Here is a 14,014-nt window from a genome sequence, read left to right on the forward strand (position 1 = left end):
GTGTGTGTGTGGGCGAGTGAGAGAGGCAGATAAGAGGGTGAATTGGCAAGAGAGGCGAGCAAAGCGCGCAAGGCAAGACAGACGGACGTACACGACGCACACTGATATAGAAGAAAGCACATATATATGAGCGTTGAGTCCGTGTAATATGCATCTTTTCGAAGAGAGAAAGAGAGATGGTAACACAGAATTTCTGGACTCATGAGCGTGGCACAACGAGCGCCGTTGAGAAGTCGAGCAGTTGTGTCTCACTTTCCTCCGAACGCCAACCCATCAAGTCGAGTGGAAGATGCTGTGAAGCGCCCCCTCGTACCAGCCCGTCCTCACCCTTACGAGTGGCCAACTGCATGCACACATCGCAAAGGAGTCAGGCGCCTCCGATACCTTTCCAATCATCTGGTGCCCTATAACCACGGCTTCTGTCGAGGCTAACGTCCCCTCAAATGTACCGTACACCACCAGCCTCACCACAGCAACAGCCGCCACCACACCTGCAGACCACCGCCCCCGCACACACACACACACACAAACACACACGCCTCACCGGAGTAACACCGGAGGCTATGCCGAGTAAACGTATGTGCTGTCCTTCCCACGCACCATAAAACCGCGCTCGATCATCTTGTCAATCGCCTTCTTCAGCACCGCCGTTGTCACCGGAAATGGCACTTGCGCTGCTACAGCGCTCGCCAAGTCTGCGCGCGTCACAGTGCGTTGCGCCTTTAGGCAGCTCACGATAGACACTTCCACTAGATGACCGCCGTTGTCGGCGGTGCGTCCACCGCGGCTGAGGCCATCGAAGCCGACCGACGCCATGGCGCGCATACGCGTCTGAAGAGGAATGCGCACCTTGCTCTTGGCAGACGTGAAGCTCAGATTCAGCTGCAGCGAGTCTGTGGCAGTGATCGCGTAGCTGGCGGACGCACCTGCAGCGGCACCGGATGAGGCGGACTGCGGCGACGCAGAGGTCCCCACCACACCCTCGACCCTCGCGCCGCTCTCGTCATCCTCGTTATCAAGCTCTACAGACTTGCACTGCGCCCCTCCCGCTGCAGAAACCAACGAGCCGACCCCCTTGCGCAGGACAAGGGCGAATCGTGGATGACACAGTCCTTGTAGCGACCACAAGAACTCTGCGTTGGCCATGTCCATCCCAACAGCATCGCACAGCGCCTTGGCTGTAATGGAGGTGACACCACGGTCGTAGAGAGCGTCCAGGCGCATCAGCAGCACGCACTGCGTGTACGTGCCAGTGAGCGTCAGCACGGAGCTCTGCGGTGTGAGTCGCGTGAGCAGGGTTGCGTGGCTCAGGGGGTATTGCCAGCTGAGGTGACGATTCGGGAACAGGCCGGTGTAGAACTTCTCCACTTGCTGCGTGACGGCCTGCACCGCAGGCGGTACGTAGAAGCTGCTGGGCATCGGTGGGTACTCAGGCCAGTAGCTCTTCGTCAGGATGAACAGGTGTGCATCAAGGCTCTTCGTCCCCGACATGGAGTGACCCATTGCCGCGGCACCACCGCCTTTCTCGCCGGAGGGCTGCTCCTGCTCCTGGACCCACATGCTGTACTGCGTCGTCAGCTCCGCCGACGAGGTCAGGTCAGTCAGCATTCCCTCAAACTTAGAGGTAAAGGACAGGCCGCAGATGTCGCGCAGGAAGCAGATGAATGCATTTTCAACTGTACTGTTCAGCTTGCGGTGCGCATGCAGGCAGCGCCTGGCGAAGTCGCGCCAGTAGGCATCCTCGAACATGTTCTTCTTGGGGTGGTAGGAATAGATGTGGGCGATGCGGCGCAGCACCGATGTCACCTCCTTCACCTCCGCCGGAAGCGGTGCGGCGTGACGCAGTGCGGCGGCGCCAATCACGGCATCGCCCTCCACTGCATCCTCCACCCCCGTCAGCTCCTCTCTCTCCGACGAGACACCGTCGTCCTCCTCGGCCCGTGTGGCGTCGAGCAAAGGTGGCGCAACTGGCGGGCGCAACGACAGCGACGACCCCTCTGCGCGTGGCCGGCAGAGCGGCGACTCATCCTCTTCGGCACCATTGTCATCATCACTGTTCTCGACCTCTACCGGCACTGTTGACTTTGGAGAACCAGCCGTCACGAGCCCCACCGTGACCTCCTTCATGATCGCGTCCTGGTAGGCGGCAAGCTGCTCCGAGAAGGCCTGTGGGTAAGCCTCAAGGATTGTCTGCATATCCTCGTGCAGAGCCACTTTGAAATCCCTCTCGCACTCCGCAAAGCACTTCTCGACGGTGCGGCTGCCTTGCTCCAGCAGACCGAGCAAATGCCGCACCGCCAGGAACGGGCGCTCGCATGGAGGCGCCAAAGCTGCAGCAGGTGTGACCTTGGTTGACGAAGGTACCAGCTCCTCCATGATGCGCTGACCGCAGTCAATGAGGTACTCATGGAATAGCCCAGCGACAAGCGGAGAGCTGCGCACCCGCGCACTGGCAGACAGCAGTCGCCACGCCAACCGCAGCGAGCGGTATTCCTGCCGCTCCATGAGGGCAGCAAAGTCGCGCTTAAGTACCTCGCTACCCACCATGCTAATCAACGACCCCTGAATCGCCTCCTCCAGCACTAGTGTCGTGCCAGAGTGAAGCAAGGACACCGACATCGGCCCGATGTACTTGAGGACACCATCGCAGAACCTGAAAAACACTCGTGCGTTGACATTATCAGCCCACAAGCGGCGCGCAACCTTCTCGTAGTGACTTCGCACAACGCGCACCACTGTCGGCTCCACCTGAGCTGTGTAGTGCTGTGTGGCAAGGGTGAGCTGAGTAAAGAGACGTAACAGGCGCTGTCGAAGAGGTTTGTCAAGGGAGGTGAGAGAAGGCGGGCACGCGAGCACAACGAGCGGAGTTGCCTCCACACTCGGTAGAGGTGGTGCGGAAGATACCGACCGCATCGCACTCGCAGAGGAAGCTACTGCACGCGTGTCCAGCAGCGTTGCCGGATTGGGTATGCACACAGAGCGTGACGCCGAGAGAAGCGCCTCCGTGTCGGCCGTTAGCTCCGCCCTCAGCACAGTCACGTACCCTGCCAGCGCAGTCTCACAGAGCCCCGGGTAGTCGCTGAGAACCTCACGAATCACTTGTGTGGCGGCAGCGGTGAGGGAGCGTGGCATTGCGCTCCCGACTTGAGTCGAGCACCACTGGTCTGCATAGACCCACACGGACGACAGCTCCATCATGCCCTCCTGTAGTCGCTCCCAGTAGGTGACGAGCTGGGCCAGAATTTGAACCTCACCCAGTCCCGCGTTCGTCGCCATCGTCTTGGCCTCCTCGTCGCTCTCCGGGTCGCTATTGGTCATTCCTTGCGCAGCGCCGGCGCTGGGCGCTAGCTGTTGCTGCTGCGCCAGCAGTACCGCTACGCAGCGTTGCGCGTACGCCCGCACAGCGGCTTGCAACGCCTCCACCAGCAGTGCGCAGAGATCGCTGTCGACAAGGGCTCGCACACTGCGCAGCACTGCCTCGGGAGAGTAGCTGCAAAATCGACGCTGCGGTATCGTGTAGTCAGAGGCCATGTCAAGGACAGCATGCAGCATGGCCTTGGCGGCAGCCTCGTCGTGCATCTGTAAGGACGCGAGTGAAGGGAATGGCAGTGACGGTGGTGGCGACGCGGAGGTTGTCTTACCCGCTCTCTGATGCTGTTGCGTCGGTGGCAGGTCGGGCAACAGCGTCACCTGGAAAGAAGGCAAGTGAGGGCGTGGAAACATCGTCATTATGATAACTGAGAGCACAAGAGAAAAAATAAAAAAAAAGTAAGCACGGACGGTGGGGGATTTGACTGTCTCACGTACGCGCAGACGCTCACGGCAAGGTGGGACGGTCGCCGTGTGCCTGGGGTGTGTTTGCTGCCGTAGACACGCCCGAGCAGAAGAAGAAAGGAAGAGGGGAAGAGAAACGTTGTGGAATGAAAAGCGGTGATGCATACACACACACACACACACACACACGCGCAACAAGAGGTGAAAAGGAGCGGGCTCGAGAGCCGATGCACTACAGGGACCTCGGAGGTGTTGCGACTTCGCTTTGGAGACAGATGGAGCACACGCGCACCGCTACGTGCCGCTTCGAGCGCTTTTTAAATGGAGGGTTGGCTGCCTGCCTCTTGCGTCTGGGCAATCGTCCCCCTTCTGCATGTTCGACGTGTTGTACTGTCCTTCGCAGACTCTGAGTACGTGAGAGACGCACGCAGATGCCCACACATGCGCATGAATAAAGCGCCACGCTACAAAATAATGAAAAGCGCCTGGTACAGCAACAACAGCACACACACACACACACACACAGAGACGTTGAATTGCCTCAGGCGCGTGCGGTAGGAAGCGGGAAGAGCGAAGGAAAGAAGGAGTACCAACGCCGCTACCGATGGCATACAGGAGCCTCCTCCTCTGCGTGGGTGCTGCGTATGCCAGTATGCATGCGCTTGTGTGCCATCAAGATACACGGATACAGACGTGCACACGTGCGCGCTCCTCTCTCCGCCCTCTTACGTGGGCATCATCCCCTGCAGGATGGCCTGGTAGTTGGCTGCCTCCTCCGTCATCATCTTGGTGCGCGCCACCGAGCAAAGTGCGCGAAGTTCATCGTCGGTGGTAAAGATCTGCGTCAAGAGGTACACGAGCACGTGAAAATCGGCGATTCTCTCGGCAAACGGCATGCCCTTCCGCTTTGGATCGTTCATGTAGTTACGCAGGTTCTGCAGCGCCGGCGGTGGCATACCTGGGCGCGAGAGCCGCATGAAGGCCCCGCGGACGATAGGCGACACAAATTGCTGAACCGCGATGTAGCTCGTGAACCAGCGCGTGTCGATCTCCGTGCTCGGAGACTTAGTGACAAAGCGCCGGTGTCCGCTCGGGTCAGTCTCCGTCTGAGCCACCTCCAACGGCATTGTGCAATGCACCTGCCGTGCCTTCTCGACGTCCTGCAACGCTTCCTCGCCACCCGGAGGCTTCTGCAGCACTCCAAGACGATAAAGGTGGACGCACTGCGGCGACGTCTGCCAGGCTTGGCAGGAGACTACGATGGTCGACTCGCGAGTTGCACCGCTCGCTGCCGCCGCGGAGTCGGTAAGCAGCTCACCCGGGGCGCTTGTATTGCCACTGCTCTCTGTCGACGGCATGGCTGCCGGTGCCACAGTCAGCAAAGCGCACTCATCACCGTAGCGGGACTGCTCCTTGGTGCAGAGCAGCAGCTCGCGGTAGTTCAACAAGATGTGTTCTGGGTCGCGCATGGGATGAGTACACGCCACGCCGACGCGCCGCAGACCCAGCGCCTTGGCGATCTTCTCTACTTTGTCCATGTGCGCGTCCGGGAGGGGGTCGAAGGCGTAGGTACTACCGTGCTGCTCTGGCTCGTAGACGGCGTGCACTTCGATCGTATGCGTGGCGTCGTCGTAGAGGCCGTAGAGGACTGCGTAGCGCTGCAACTTCCAATCCATCTGCGCTACAAAGCTCTGAAAGATATTGATCGACTGCGCGTCCACCTTCACCAGCTGGGTACGACTTGGCACCCATCTCACGCGTGTCTGGTCAATGGCCGCCATGAGCTGCGAGGAGGAGATGACGTTTGAGGTGACGACAGTGCCACCAATGAGCCTCTTCTTGTCGAGGTCGTGGAAAAGCCCCGAGGCAGGGCACACGCTGGCTGAGTAGGGAGGCTGCTGGCACGCATTGCACTTACGCACCTCAGGTGTGGTGCCCGCTTTCTTGGCAGTTTCGAAGCGCCGGCGCTGCTCCTCTCTCAGCAGCAACAGGGAGTCACGAGAGGACATAATGCAACCGCGCGCGTGGGTGTTCTGGCAGGTGTTTGTTCGTTTTCACAGCAGCGAGTCCTCCTTTCTCCCCTCTCGCCGCCGACGATGAGAAGAAAGGAGGTGTCGAAGGGGAAACGCCCACCAATATGAAGGGTGGCAATCAAAACACAGAAAAGGAAAGTCGCAGGAGAGGCAGCAATGGAAGCGGGAGGGCAGATGGTGCGTGTGGACAGTGGCCAATGACTCTCGTAATCGCACGACCACTTCGTCTTTGCCAAAGAGTCTCGAGGGTATGCGAGAGTGTGAATCGTGATGGGTAGCCGCTCTTGTTCCTTTTTCCTCCACAGCTCGGTGGTTCGTCTGCTTCTCGTTGGTTGCAGTTGAAAACGTCCCGCAGTGTAGTTGAACGAGGAAAATGTGGACAAGAGAGCGTGCTGCGCGGTAGGCGTGCATGCGTGAGGGAAGAGGGGGGTGGGGCAGAAGAGGGACAGAGACAGGGATGGATGCTAGGGAAGGAAAAGAGAGAGGAGGAGGAGGAGGGAGCTGAGCCCATACCTCCACCATCAGCTGCAACGATGTATTTCGTTTCGTTTCGTTTTTTTTTTCACGTGTTACGAGTTTGTGTGCTCATGTCGGGAGTGGTGAGATGGGGGGAGGGGGGAGGAGGTCAAAACGCAACCGCACAACAACATAAAGCAGTTCGCTGTGCGTTGAGCCACCACCATTGTCCCCCTACCGCACAGGGTGGCGCAATAAGAAGAGCCCCACCACCCTTCGAGCAGCCAACCTTCCTGTTAAAGAGGACCTTGCGCATATAGACGAGTATGTATGGTGTGGGTGCGTCTTTTCATTTGAGTCTTGGCACAGCATTCCTCGGCGCGGGCTTCCCTATCTGCGGGAATTCATGGTTGGGCGAAGTTTCTGGACAAATTCGTGGTTGGAGGGACCTCCTCCCCGCTTCCCTGTCCTTTTCCCCTCCAGCGGCACCAACGCACACAGGTGCGCACCTTCAGAACTCGATGTAGTGCTCCTCATCTTTCCTGAAGAGATCCCGGCGGCCGAGCAAGGAGAGCGTCAGCTTCAGCCCTTCCCGCATAATGCGCCGATGCGGATCGAGCGCTACGCCGCCGTGGCCGCTGCCGTCCTTGGCGGCGCCAGTTCGCACACGCTTCGTGGATGGAAAGGGAAGGTCGCTGCTACCGCCGTATCGCTGGCCTCCCATGACGCCAGACCCCTCTGCATCGCCGTCCTCGTCACCGCCGCGCACGTCCACATGAATGAGGAAGTCATCGTCATCGTAGTCATCGCCAAGGATGTCCACAGCATCGTCGCCATCTCCACCCCAACGGCCACCGCTACCGCCAAAGACCTCCTCTTCTAGGCCACGGCGCCGTTTCAGTATCGCTGCAATGCTCTGCGGCACCAGCACACGCGCGTGCTGCGCAGCGTGGTCGGCAATCTCAGCAATACTTCGAAATCCAAAGGTGGCAGCGACGCCGCGGCCTTTGCCGTGCACGCGCTCCGGCTCGCCCCTGGCAGACCCGTCGGCCTCCGTAAACAGCTGTGACGCTCCTGTGGATGCGCCGGGTGACGCAGCAGCAGCATCCCCCTCGCCGCCACCGCGACTGCCCTGGGACTGCAACCTCCAGCAGGTCTCCATGAACGCCATAGCCGGCGCCACCACATTCACCTGCCAGTGTTTCGACAAGATCGGGAGCCACGCATCTACGACATCGTTCTTTGTGAGCAGCTGCCGGCTCAGGTCCCTCATCGAGAGTGTGACTTGAGCATCTTCGGTGCAGGCAATGACCACCTCATCGCAAAGAGACGGGGTGAAGAAGTACACGTAGTCCTCCGGCGCGAGAGTGTAGCGGGCGAGGTAGAGTGCCAAGGCGCGAATGACGCGGCGGGGGTGACGGGCAAAGTGCCTGCACACGTCGTCCATCGTGAGCCCAAGTCGCCAGCACAGCCCCATCGCCACCAGAAACGGGCTCGCTTCCTCGTGATCATCAAAGACACCGGCGTAGCACACGTTCGTCTCGCAGTAGTGCAGCACCGCCTTCACATTCTGCTCGTGCTGCTCGAAAGCCGTAAAGAGTCGACCTCCACTTGGCGCGGCGCCGGAGCTGCGCACCCGCTCCACCAGCCCATCCGTGAGCCTCGACTCCAGCACACCCCACAGCTCAGCATCGAAGTTGAGGTGCGACCTAAGCAGCTCTCGCTTCTGGTATACCTGGCTCGGCACAATGGCGGCAGCGCGACCAGTGGAAACAAAGTAGTTCAGCAGACGGCAAGCATGGGGCAGGGCAATAAAGGCGTTGCGGAGGCACAGCATGTGCAGCTGCGCGGCGACGCGCGAGTCTGTGATGTAGAGCAGCAGGTACGTGTTAGCGGAAGATGTCGATGACGCTGACGGTGAGGATGAACCAGCAGCAGCGGAAGCGGCCAGATTAGTTGAGGAGGACGAGGTGGCCGCCACACGCACCGACTGTTGCAGCGATGCCACCTCCTCCGGATTGAGCGCCGTTGTTGGCTTCGCCTGCACAAACACCACCTCCGACGGAGGGGGCGGCACGCCACCACCGCTGGTGCTGCCATAGCTTGCGGGAAGAACAATGCGGCCGAAATGGGCCATGCGCCGCGACACCATTTCCATCCCTCGACGCACATCTGTTGCCATACACTCGATGAGCGCCCGGTTGGCGTGAACATGTCGACGCACCTCGGCTGTGCAAACGCCGTAGAGCTCATTTTGTATGCGTAAAAGGGCTGACGGCTGCACAGTCCAACCGCGTGACGCAGCACCAACGGTGCTACTGCTGGAGCTGGTGGTGGTGGTGCCTGGCTGATTCGACTCCGCAGGAGCAGGGGACGCAGAGAACTCGGCCGGCGTCGATGCTGCCACGGCCGCCGCCGTCTCTTGCACGCCCTCCAGCACGCAGGAGAGACTCTGGGGCGGCACCTCGAGAATGAACTCGGGGCCGCAAAACGTGTGCGGTTCCATTGGGCTACAGCAACGTGCTTTACGTTTCGTCTTCCTTTTCGCTTCGCACACGTTGCGTGTCGCTGAGGCGGGTGAATTCAGTGTGAATGTCCGAGACAGACAGAGCGAGAGAGACGGAAGCGCTGTCACACAGCAATGAGGGAGTCTCCTCCGTTGACTACTGGCGTATCTGTGGGTGGGGGTAGGGGTGCCGCTCTTCAGACTCTTCTCTCTTCGGACAGAAGAACAACGAATACAAGTAGAGGTTGGCGAGCTGGAGATGTGCGAGTAGGTGAAGTAAGAATGTCTGTGATGTGTGGGGGAGGGGCGTACTGTGGCTACATCACACCTCCGTATTGTCCTTCCCGTTCCTTTGCTTCATGCGTCAATCATAGAGACACAGAGAGGAACAGGTGAAGAGGGGATACAAGACGGTGTGACCGAGAGAAAGAGAAAGACGAACATGCACATTCAAGAGAGGATGAGTGAGGAGGGAGGACGGGAGAGAGGATGCACAGGTGGAAATCACTGCAGGGAACACAGAAGGGGAACGAGATGTGCACGTCAGCGCGGGCGTATTCGAGCAAACCTCCACACACACAGAGAGCGCGCGCGGGGAAACTTCGTTGTGAACCGCCAGTCTACACGATATTGAAGTGCTTTGCTCAAATACTATCGCGCATCCCCGTTCGAGCGCAGGTATATCTGTGTGTGTGTGTGTGTGTGTGTGTGTGTGTGTGTGCATCGTCCTGCAGTAGAATACGGCGCCAGAGAAAACGACATGCACAACTACTCAAACAGAGACACAGCCAAAGGCAGCCCTAGGGCGCAAGACACGGAGAGGATAAATCAGTGGTGGGGGGTGGACGGGGGGGAATACACCAAAAATGAGTGGGGCACGAGAAAGAGTAGAGGGGGGCCTTTTGCTTCTTCAGCGGGGAGCTTCTCCGCCATACAACACTCCAGCCCAACACCACTTCACGCCTCGCCCTGTCAGTGCGCCCATCGCGCAGCCCCGACCAGCCGCAGACACACGAGCCGCGGCAACGCGCCGACCCAGCCATCACAGCACACCCCCTGCCCCAGGCACCTCACACCACCACACCCCGCAAGCCGCCTCGCGCATCCCCCGGGCGGCTCGGGTACCCCCACCAGCAGGCAGCGAGGGCCAGGCGAGACACGCCCGGGTTGCACTGGCACCCCGCCCACCCCACGGATGGCACAAACGTGTGCACGGTCGTCGCCCGCTCCGACACAACGCCGTCCAGGACATGGCCGCCGGCATCCGCAGCGATACATCACCCTGGCCTCCACGCGTCGCAGACCCTGGGCCCTGCCAGCACCCCGGGGCGGCTCGCCATTGGCGGGGAGGGGGGCTGCCGGCCTTCCCCGCAGAGAGGGCGCCGGGCTCTGCGATGCCACGCCCCGAGACGTGTGCCCTCGTCAGCAGGGGGAATGAGAGGCAAGGAGACGTCTCGGGAGGTAGACGCGCCTGTGAGTGCGTGTGCCTGCAGTTTCCACCCTCGCCGTCGCCCTCCCCTCCCCGTCCACGCCCCCTTCTTAAATCACGTCCCCGCCCTCCACCGCTGGAGACGTCACGAGAATGCACCGCCGCAGAGACATCTGAATCGCGTCCCCGCGGAGCCTGCCGTCGTCGCGGGCTGTGTGGTACTTACCCGGCTCCAACAGCAGTTCAACCCATCGCTGGTAGGTGAAGGGGTACCACTGCAGCTGCTGCACCTGGGCGATGATGTAGGCGTTCTCCTCGGCAAACTGGGCAAGGGTGCCAGCGGCTGGGGTGGAATGCTGGTTCGACGATCCTGCCGCCCCGCCGGAGACAATGTCGTTGGTCACACAGCTATTAACATTGCTGCCGCTGCTGGACGTGGGGCCGTGCTTACCTCTACCGCCTCCATCAGCGTTTGGTGAAGAGCCAACGTTCTGTGCGCCGTTCGTTGGCGTTGCAGCTGCCGCGCGCTCGCGGCATGTCTGCTGATATTCCTCAGCTGCTATTCGCAGAAGCTTCTCCGTTGCGGAGACGAGCGTCGGCAATCCGGCCAACCACTGCTCCTTAGTCATCCTGGCAAAGTCTGTCCCGCCGCTGCCACCCTTGGAGCTGTTGCCGCCACCACCAGAGGTGAAGAGTTCCAGCTGGGACTCGAGAAAGACCTTCTCTTCGTTCGTGTAGATGTTCGTTGTGGTAGCCGCGGTGGCGCCATGCTTGTGGCTGGTGCTGTTGGTCACGCTGTTGTATCCCACACCGTTGCCGCCTACCTTGCGTACTTTGCCGGCGGCAGCGCCGTCATCCTTGCCGGACGCGAAGGCGTTGCTCTTGCGGGGGCCCATTGGCTTTCCTCTCGCTCTTGACAGAAGCTTGCGGAACGACCAGGAGGCGGCAACAGCAGCGCAGGCGGTGGTAGTAGTTGCCGGAGTGGTGGTGGTACTGTAGGTAGAGAGGCAGGGAAAATGCAGTGGTCACCTCGGAGAAGGTGCAGGGAGAAGGGGAGCGTGAAGCGAAAGATGTCCGTCGAGGTGAGGGAGGGGGAGGGGTCGGCAGACGCGTTCGCGTAAAACAGTGCCTACTGGTGTGTACACGCAGCGAGAGAGAGAAAGTGAGGATGAGGGCAGCAGACAAGCACGCAGAGAACTACGAAGAATGAAAGGGGTGAAGAAAGCCAGCTGACTATGTATGTGGGTGGGTGGCACACGAGTGTGACAGTGGTGGTGTTGGCAGCAGGCGAAGGTGGTGAATGAAGAGCGCGCGCGAGAGAGAGAGAGAGAGAGCAGAAAGCGCAAAAGAGAAAGCAACACGACGTGGATCAGGAGAGGGGCATACGCACTAAAAGAGCGGCGGCACAGAGAGAGGAGCCTACCAGCATAGGTGGCCTGTCCACATGCATTTTGGGCTCTCTGATGTACAGCAATGAAGGCGATTGGCGGTGGATACGGTTGTTGCAGCACAGTGGTTTTCGCTTGGAATCGCTCGAGGACGCACACACCTACACCCGGGTTCGGCGCCGTCACAGATAAAGGAACGCACACACACACACACACACACACACACACACACACACACACGTGAACTACCGGATGCACATCACGAAGCTCATTCGCTCCCCTCACGCAGCCATACGCGCACTCAGAGACTTAGAAAGCACAGACAACTAGGGAGATGACACGAGTGTGGCTGCCCGCCCTCCTGCACACATGGACACCGTTAGAGAAGCGGAAGGAAGAAATGAAATAAAAGGAAAACTCAGAGAGCGCGCACACGCGCGAGAGCGGCGAACAAGAAGGAACGCGAGTGCTGTGTGCGACGGTAGCTCCCGCAGGCACATGAACAGAGACACACGGATATAGGACACTCTCTGGACAACGAAAGACAAGAGAGACTAGCGAGGCGTAGAAGCTGTACGAGCTCCATGCGTCATGCTTCTCAGCGGCGGTGCGGCGAGGACATCCGCAGCGGCCCCATCACCTGCATCGTGCCTGCCACAGGTACGCTATAGGGAATGAGGTCGTCAATGAGGTCAATATGGGAGAGGATCATGCGACGGCAACAGTAGCGATCCAAGTGCAGTGCGTCTAGCGCCTCGGACTCCGTGTAGTCCTGATCCAAAAGCCGCTGATACTGCTCGTAGAGGTTGCCGACCACCTTGCCGCACGAGTAGCAACGCACCGGAATAATCATGATGCAAGCACGTTTGCCTGTGAGTGTGTATAGGGTAGAGAGGCTTCGCTAGAGAACAGAAAGGGCTTGCTGTTGAATTGGGAGAGGGAGGGGGAGGTGGCAGAGGAGAGATGCGTATATGGCGTCGCACAGCTCCTCCTTTGGCCAATATCAGATTCGCCTCGAATGAACTTTCACGAAGCAAAGAAGAAAACGAAAAGAGAGAATGACCGAGAAGCATTGATGGTTATGTAGCACGCGCGAAGAAAGAGAGGGGGTGGAAAGGAGGAGGCGCGGGGAGACAGTGACAGAGCACGTTTGTGCCATAGCGCTCGCGCGAGTGTGTTAGAGAGCCGTCAGCATGCACATACATGAGGGAGGAGAGGGGTGCTGGTCACTACCACGCCTCCTGTCGCCTTTTCCCACAAAGTAAATTTATAAAAATCGAACTTGCGCAGAAAAGTGAGCTCCTGTGGTCATGGCGCATACTCCCCCTACGTTCCCCTTCTTCCGTGCTGCAAGCTGAGTGCAATAAGCCTAGTTGCTTACACGCTTAGATGAGCGAGCTAAATAAGTACGGGTGGGTGCGCCTCTTCTGGGCGTGTCTCGCGCGGGTCAAAACACATCTGCCCTCTTCCCTGCCCTCTTCCCTGTCCCCCACCATGTCCCCCGAGTTAGCCCCCGCTCTTTTCGCTGGTTGCGCCTTCTTCCTCGAACGGTCGAAGAAATGTCAAAAGTGGCAGTGCACATTCACACACACGCACGGAGAAAGAGAGAAAGAGAGGGGAGGGGAGGGGGGCAGGACGGCAAACACAAAGACACCAAAAAAGCCCCTCTCCCTCTCTCTGGTATGTACGTAATGTGTGTGTGTGTGTGGGGGGGGGGGGGGGGTCGCTAGCGTCGCCATCAAGCACCCATCCATCGGTATCTATAGGAAATAGTCGGGTGTCTTCTTGGACACCTGCGCTTCACCGCGTCGCGGTGCCGGGTCGAACTGAAAGAAGCACTTGTTCATGTGCTCGTCCAGCTCCAGAAGACCGGCGAGGTTCCCACAGCGGTAGCAGTAGTTTGGCGCGCTGAAGATTGTGACAAGCTGATCCTGATGCGTCCAGCTGTAGCCGTCCATGACGAGCTGATGTGCACGGGCGATTGTCTTGATTTTGTTGTTGTGGCAGAAACCTTCGGTGACTCCTTGGCCGAAGGTGAAGCCGGCGCCGCGGGGACTGATGCCCCAGCCATCGCGATCGTCCGGATCCGACCACAGCAAATCGCACATGGGCCCCTCATGCGGCACCTCCTGCACACGGTCGAGATTGCGGATATGACTGAACGTGTCGACCGTCGGTGAGAGACCGCCATGCAGGCAAAAAATATCATTCTCGACCAACGCCGTCAGAGGCAGGTAATCAAACAAGTCAGTGAAGATCGTCCAGACGTTGGCGCTGCCATACTTGCGAATGCACTCATCGTAAAAGCCATACACCTGCGTAATCTGACGCGACTCGTGGTTGCCGCGGAGAAGATGTAGTCGCTGGGGGTATCGTAGCTTGTAGAGGAGAAGCAGCGTCACCGTCTCGACACTGTAGTAGCCGCGAT

General features: G+C 59.3%; 6 protein-coding genes across 6 annotated transcripts; all 6 read right to left on the reverse strand.

Moving 5' to 3' along the window:
- Positions 1-561: 561 nt before the first annotated feature.
- Positions 562-3,729, reverse strand: LBRM_25_1240 (conserved hypothetical protein; the record flags this gene model as incomplete). The annotated part of the gene is made up of 1 exon (XM_001565578.1): positions 562-3,729. One exon carries the CDS (start codon positions 3,727-3,729, stop codon positions 562-564), a length of 3,168 nt encoding a protein of 1,055 aa, XP_001565628.1.
- Positions 3,730-4,499: 770 nt separating this feature from the next.
- LBRM_25_1250 (conserved hypothetical protein) lies at positions 4,500-5,783 on the reverse strand (the record flags this gene model as incomplete). The annotated part of the gene is made up of 1 exon (XM_001565579.1): positions 4,500-5,783. One exon carries the CDS (start codon positions 5,781-5,783, stop codon positions 4,500-4,502), a length of 1,284 nt encoding a protein of 427 aa, XP_001565629.1.
- A 991-nt stretch (positions 5,784-6,774) lies between these two features.
- Positions 6,775-8,769, reverse strand: LBRM_25_1260 (conserved hypothetical protein; the record flags this gene model as incomplete). The annotated part of the gene is made up of 1 exon (XM_001565580.1): positions 6,775-8,769. The coding sequence occupies one exon, from the start codon at positions 8,767-8,769 to the stop codon at positions 6,775-6,777; it is 1,995 nt and encodes a 664-aa protein (XP_001565630.1).
- Positions 8,770-10,308: 1,539 nt separating this feature from the next.
- On the reverse strand, positions 10,309-11,094 carry LBRM_25_1270 (conserved hypothetical protein; the record flags this gene model as incomplete). Its single annotated transcript, XM_001565581.1, has 1 exon — positions 10,309-11,094. One exon carries the CDS (start codon positions 11,092-11,094, stop codon positions 10,309-10,311), a length of 786 nt encoding a protein of 261 aa, XP_001565631.1.
- Positions 11,095-12,184: 1,090 nt separating this feature from the next.
- On the reverse strand, positions 12,185-12,439 carry LBRM_25_1280 (DNA-directed RNA polymerase ii; the record flags this gene model as incomplete). Its single annotated transcript, XM_001565582.1, has 1 exon — positions 12,185-12,439. One exon carries the CDS (start codon positions 12,437-12,439, stop codon positions 12,185-12,187), a length of 255 nt encoding a protein of 84 aa, XP_001565632.1.
- A 907-nt stretch (positions 12,440-13,346) lies between these two features.
- LBRM_25_1290 (putative serine/threonine protein phosphatase) lies at positions 13,347-14,012 on the reverse strand (the record flags this gene model as incomplete). The annotated part of the gene is made up of 1 exon (XM_001565583.1): positions 13,347-14,012. A coding segment is annotated over one exon (666 nt), but the record flags the coding sequence as incomplete, so codon positions are not given.
- Positions 14,013-14,014: the final 2 nt, after the last annotated feature.

This window comes from Leishmania braziliensis, chromosome 25 (assembly GCF_000002845.2).
Source record: "Leishmania braziliensis MHOM/BR/75/M2904 complete genome, chromosome 25".
NCBI classification, from domain to species: Eukaryota; Euglenozoa; class Kinetoplastea; order Trypanosomatida; family Trypanosomatidae; genus Leishmania; species Leishmania braziliensis.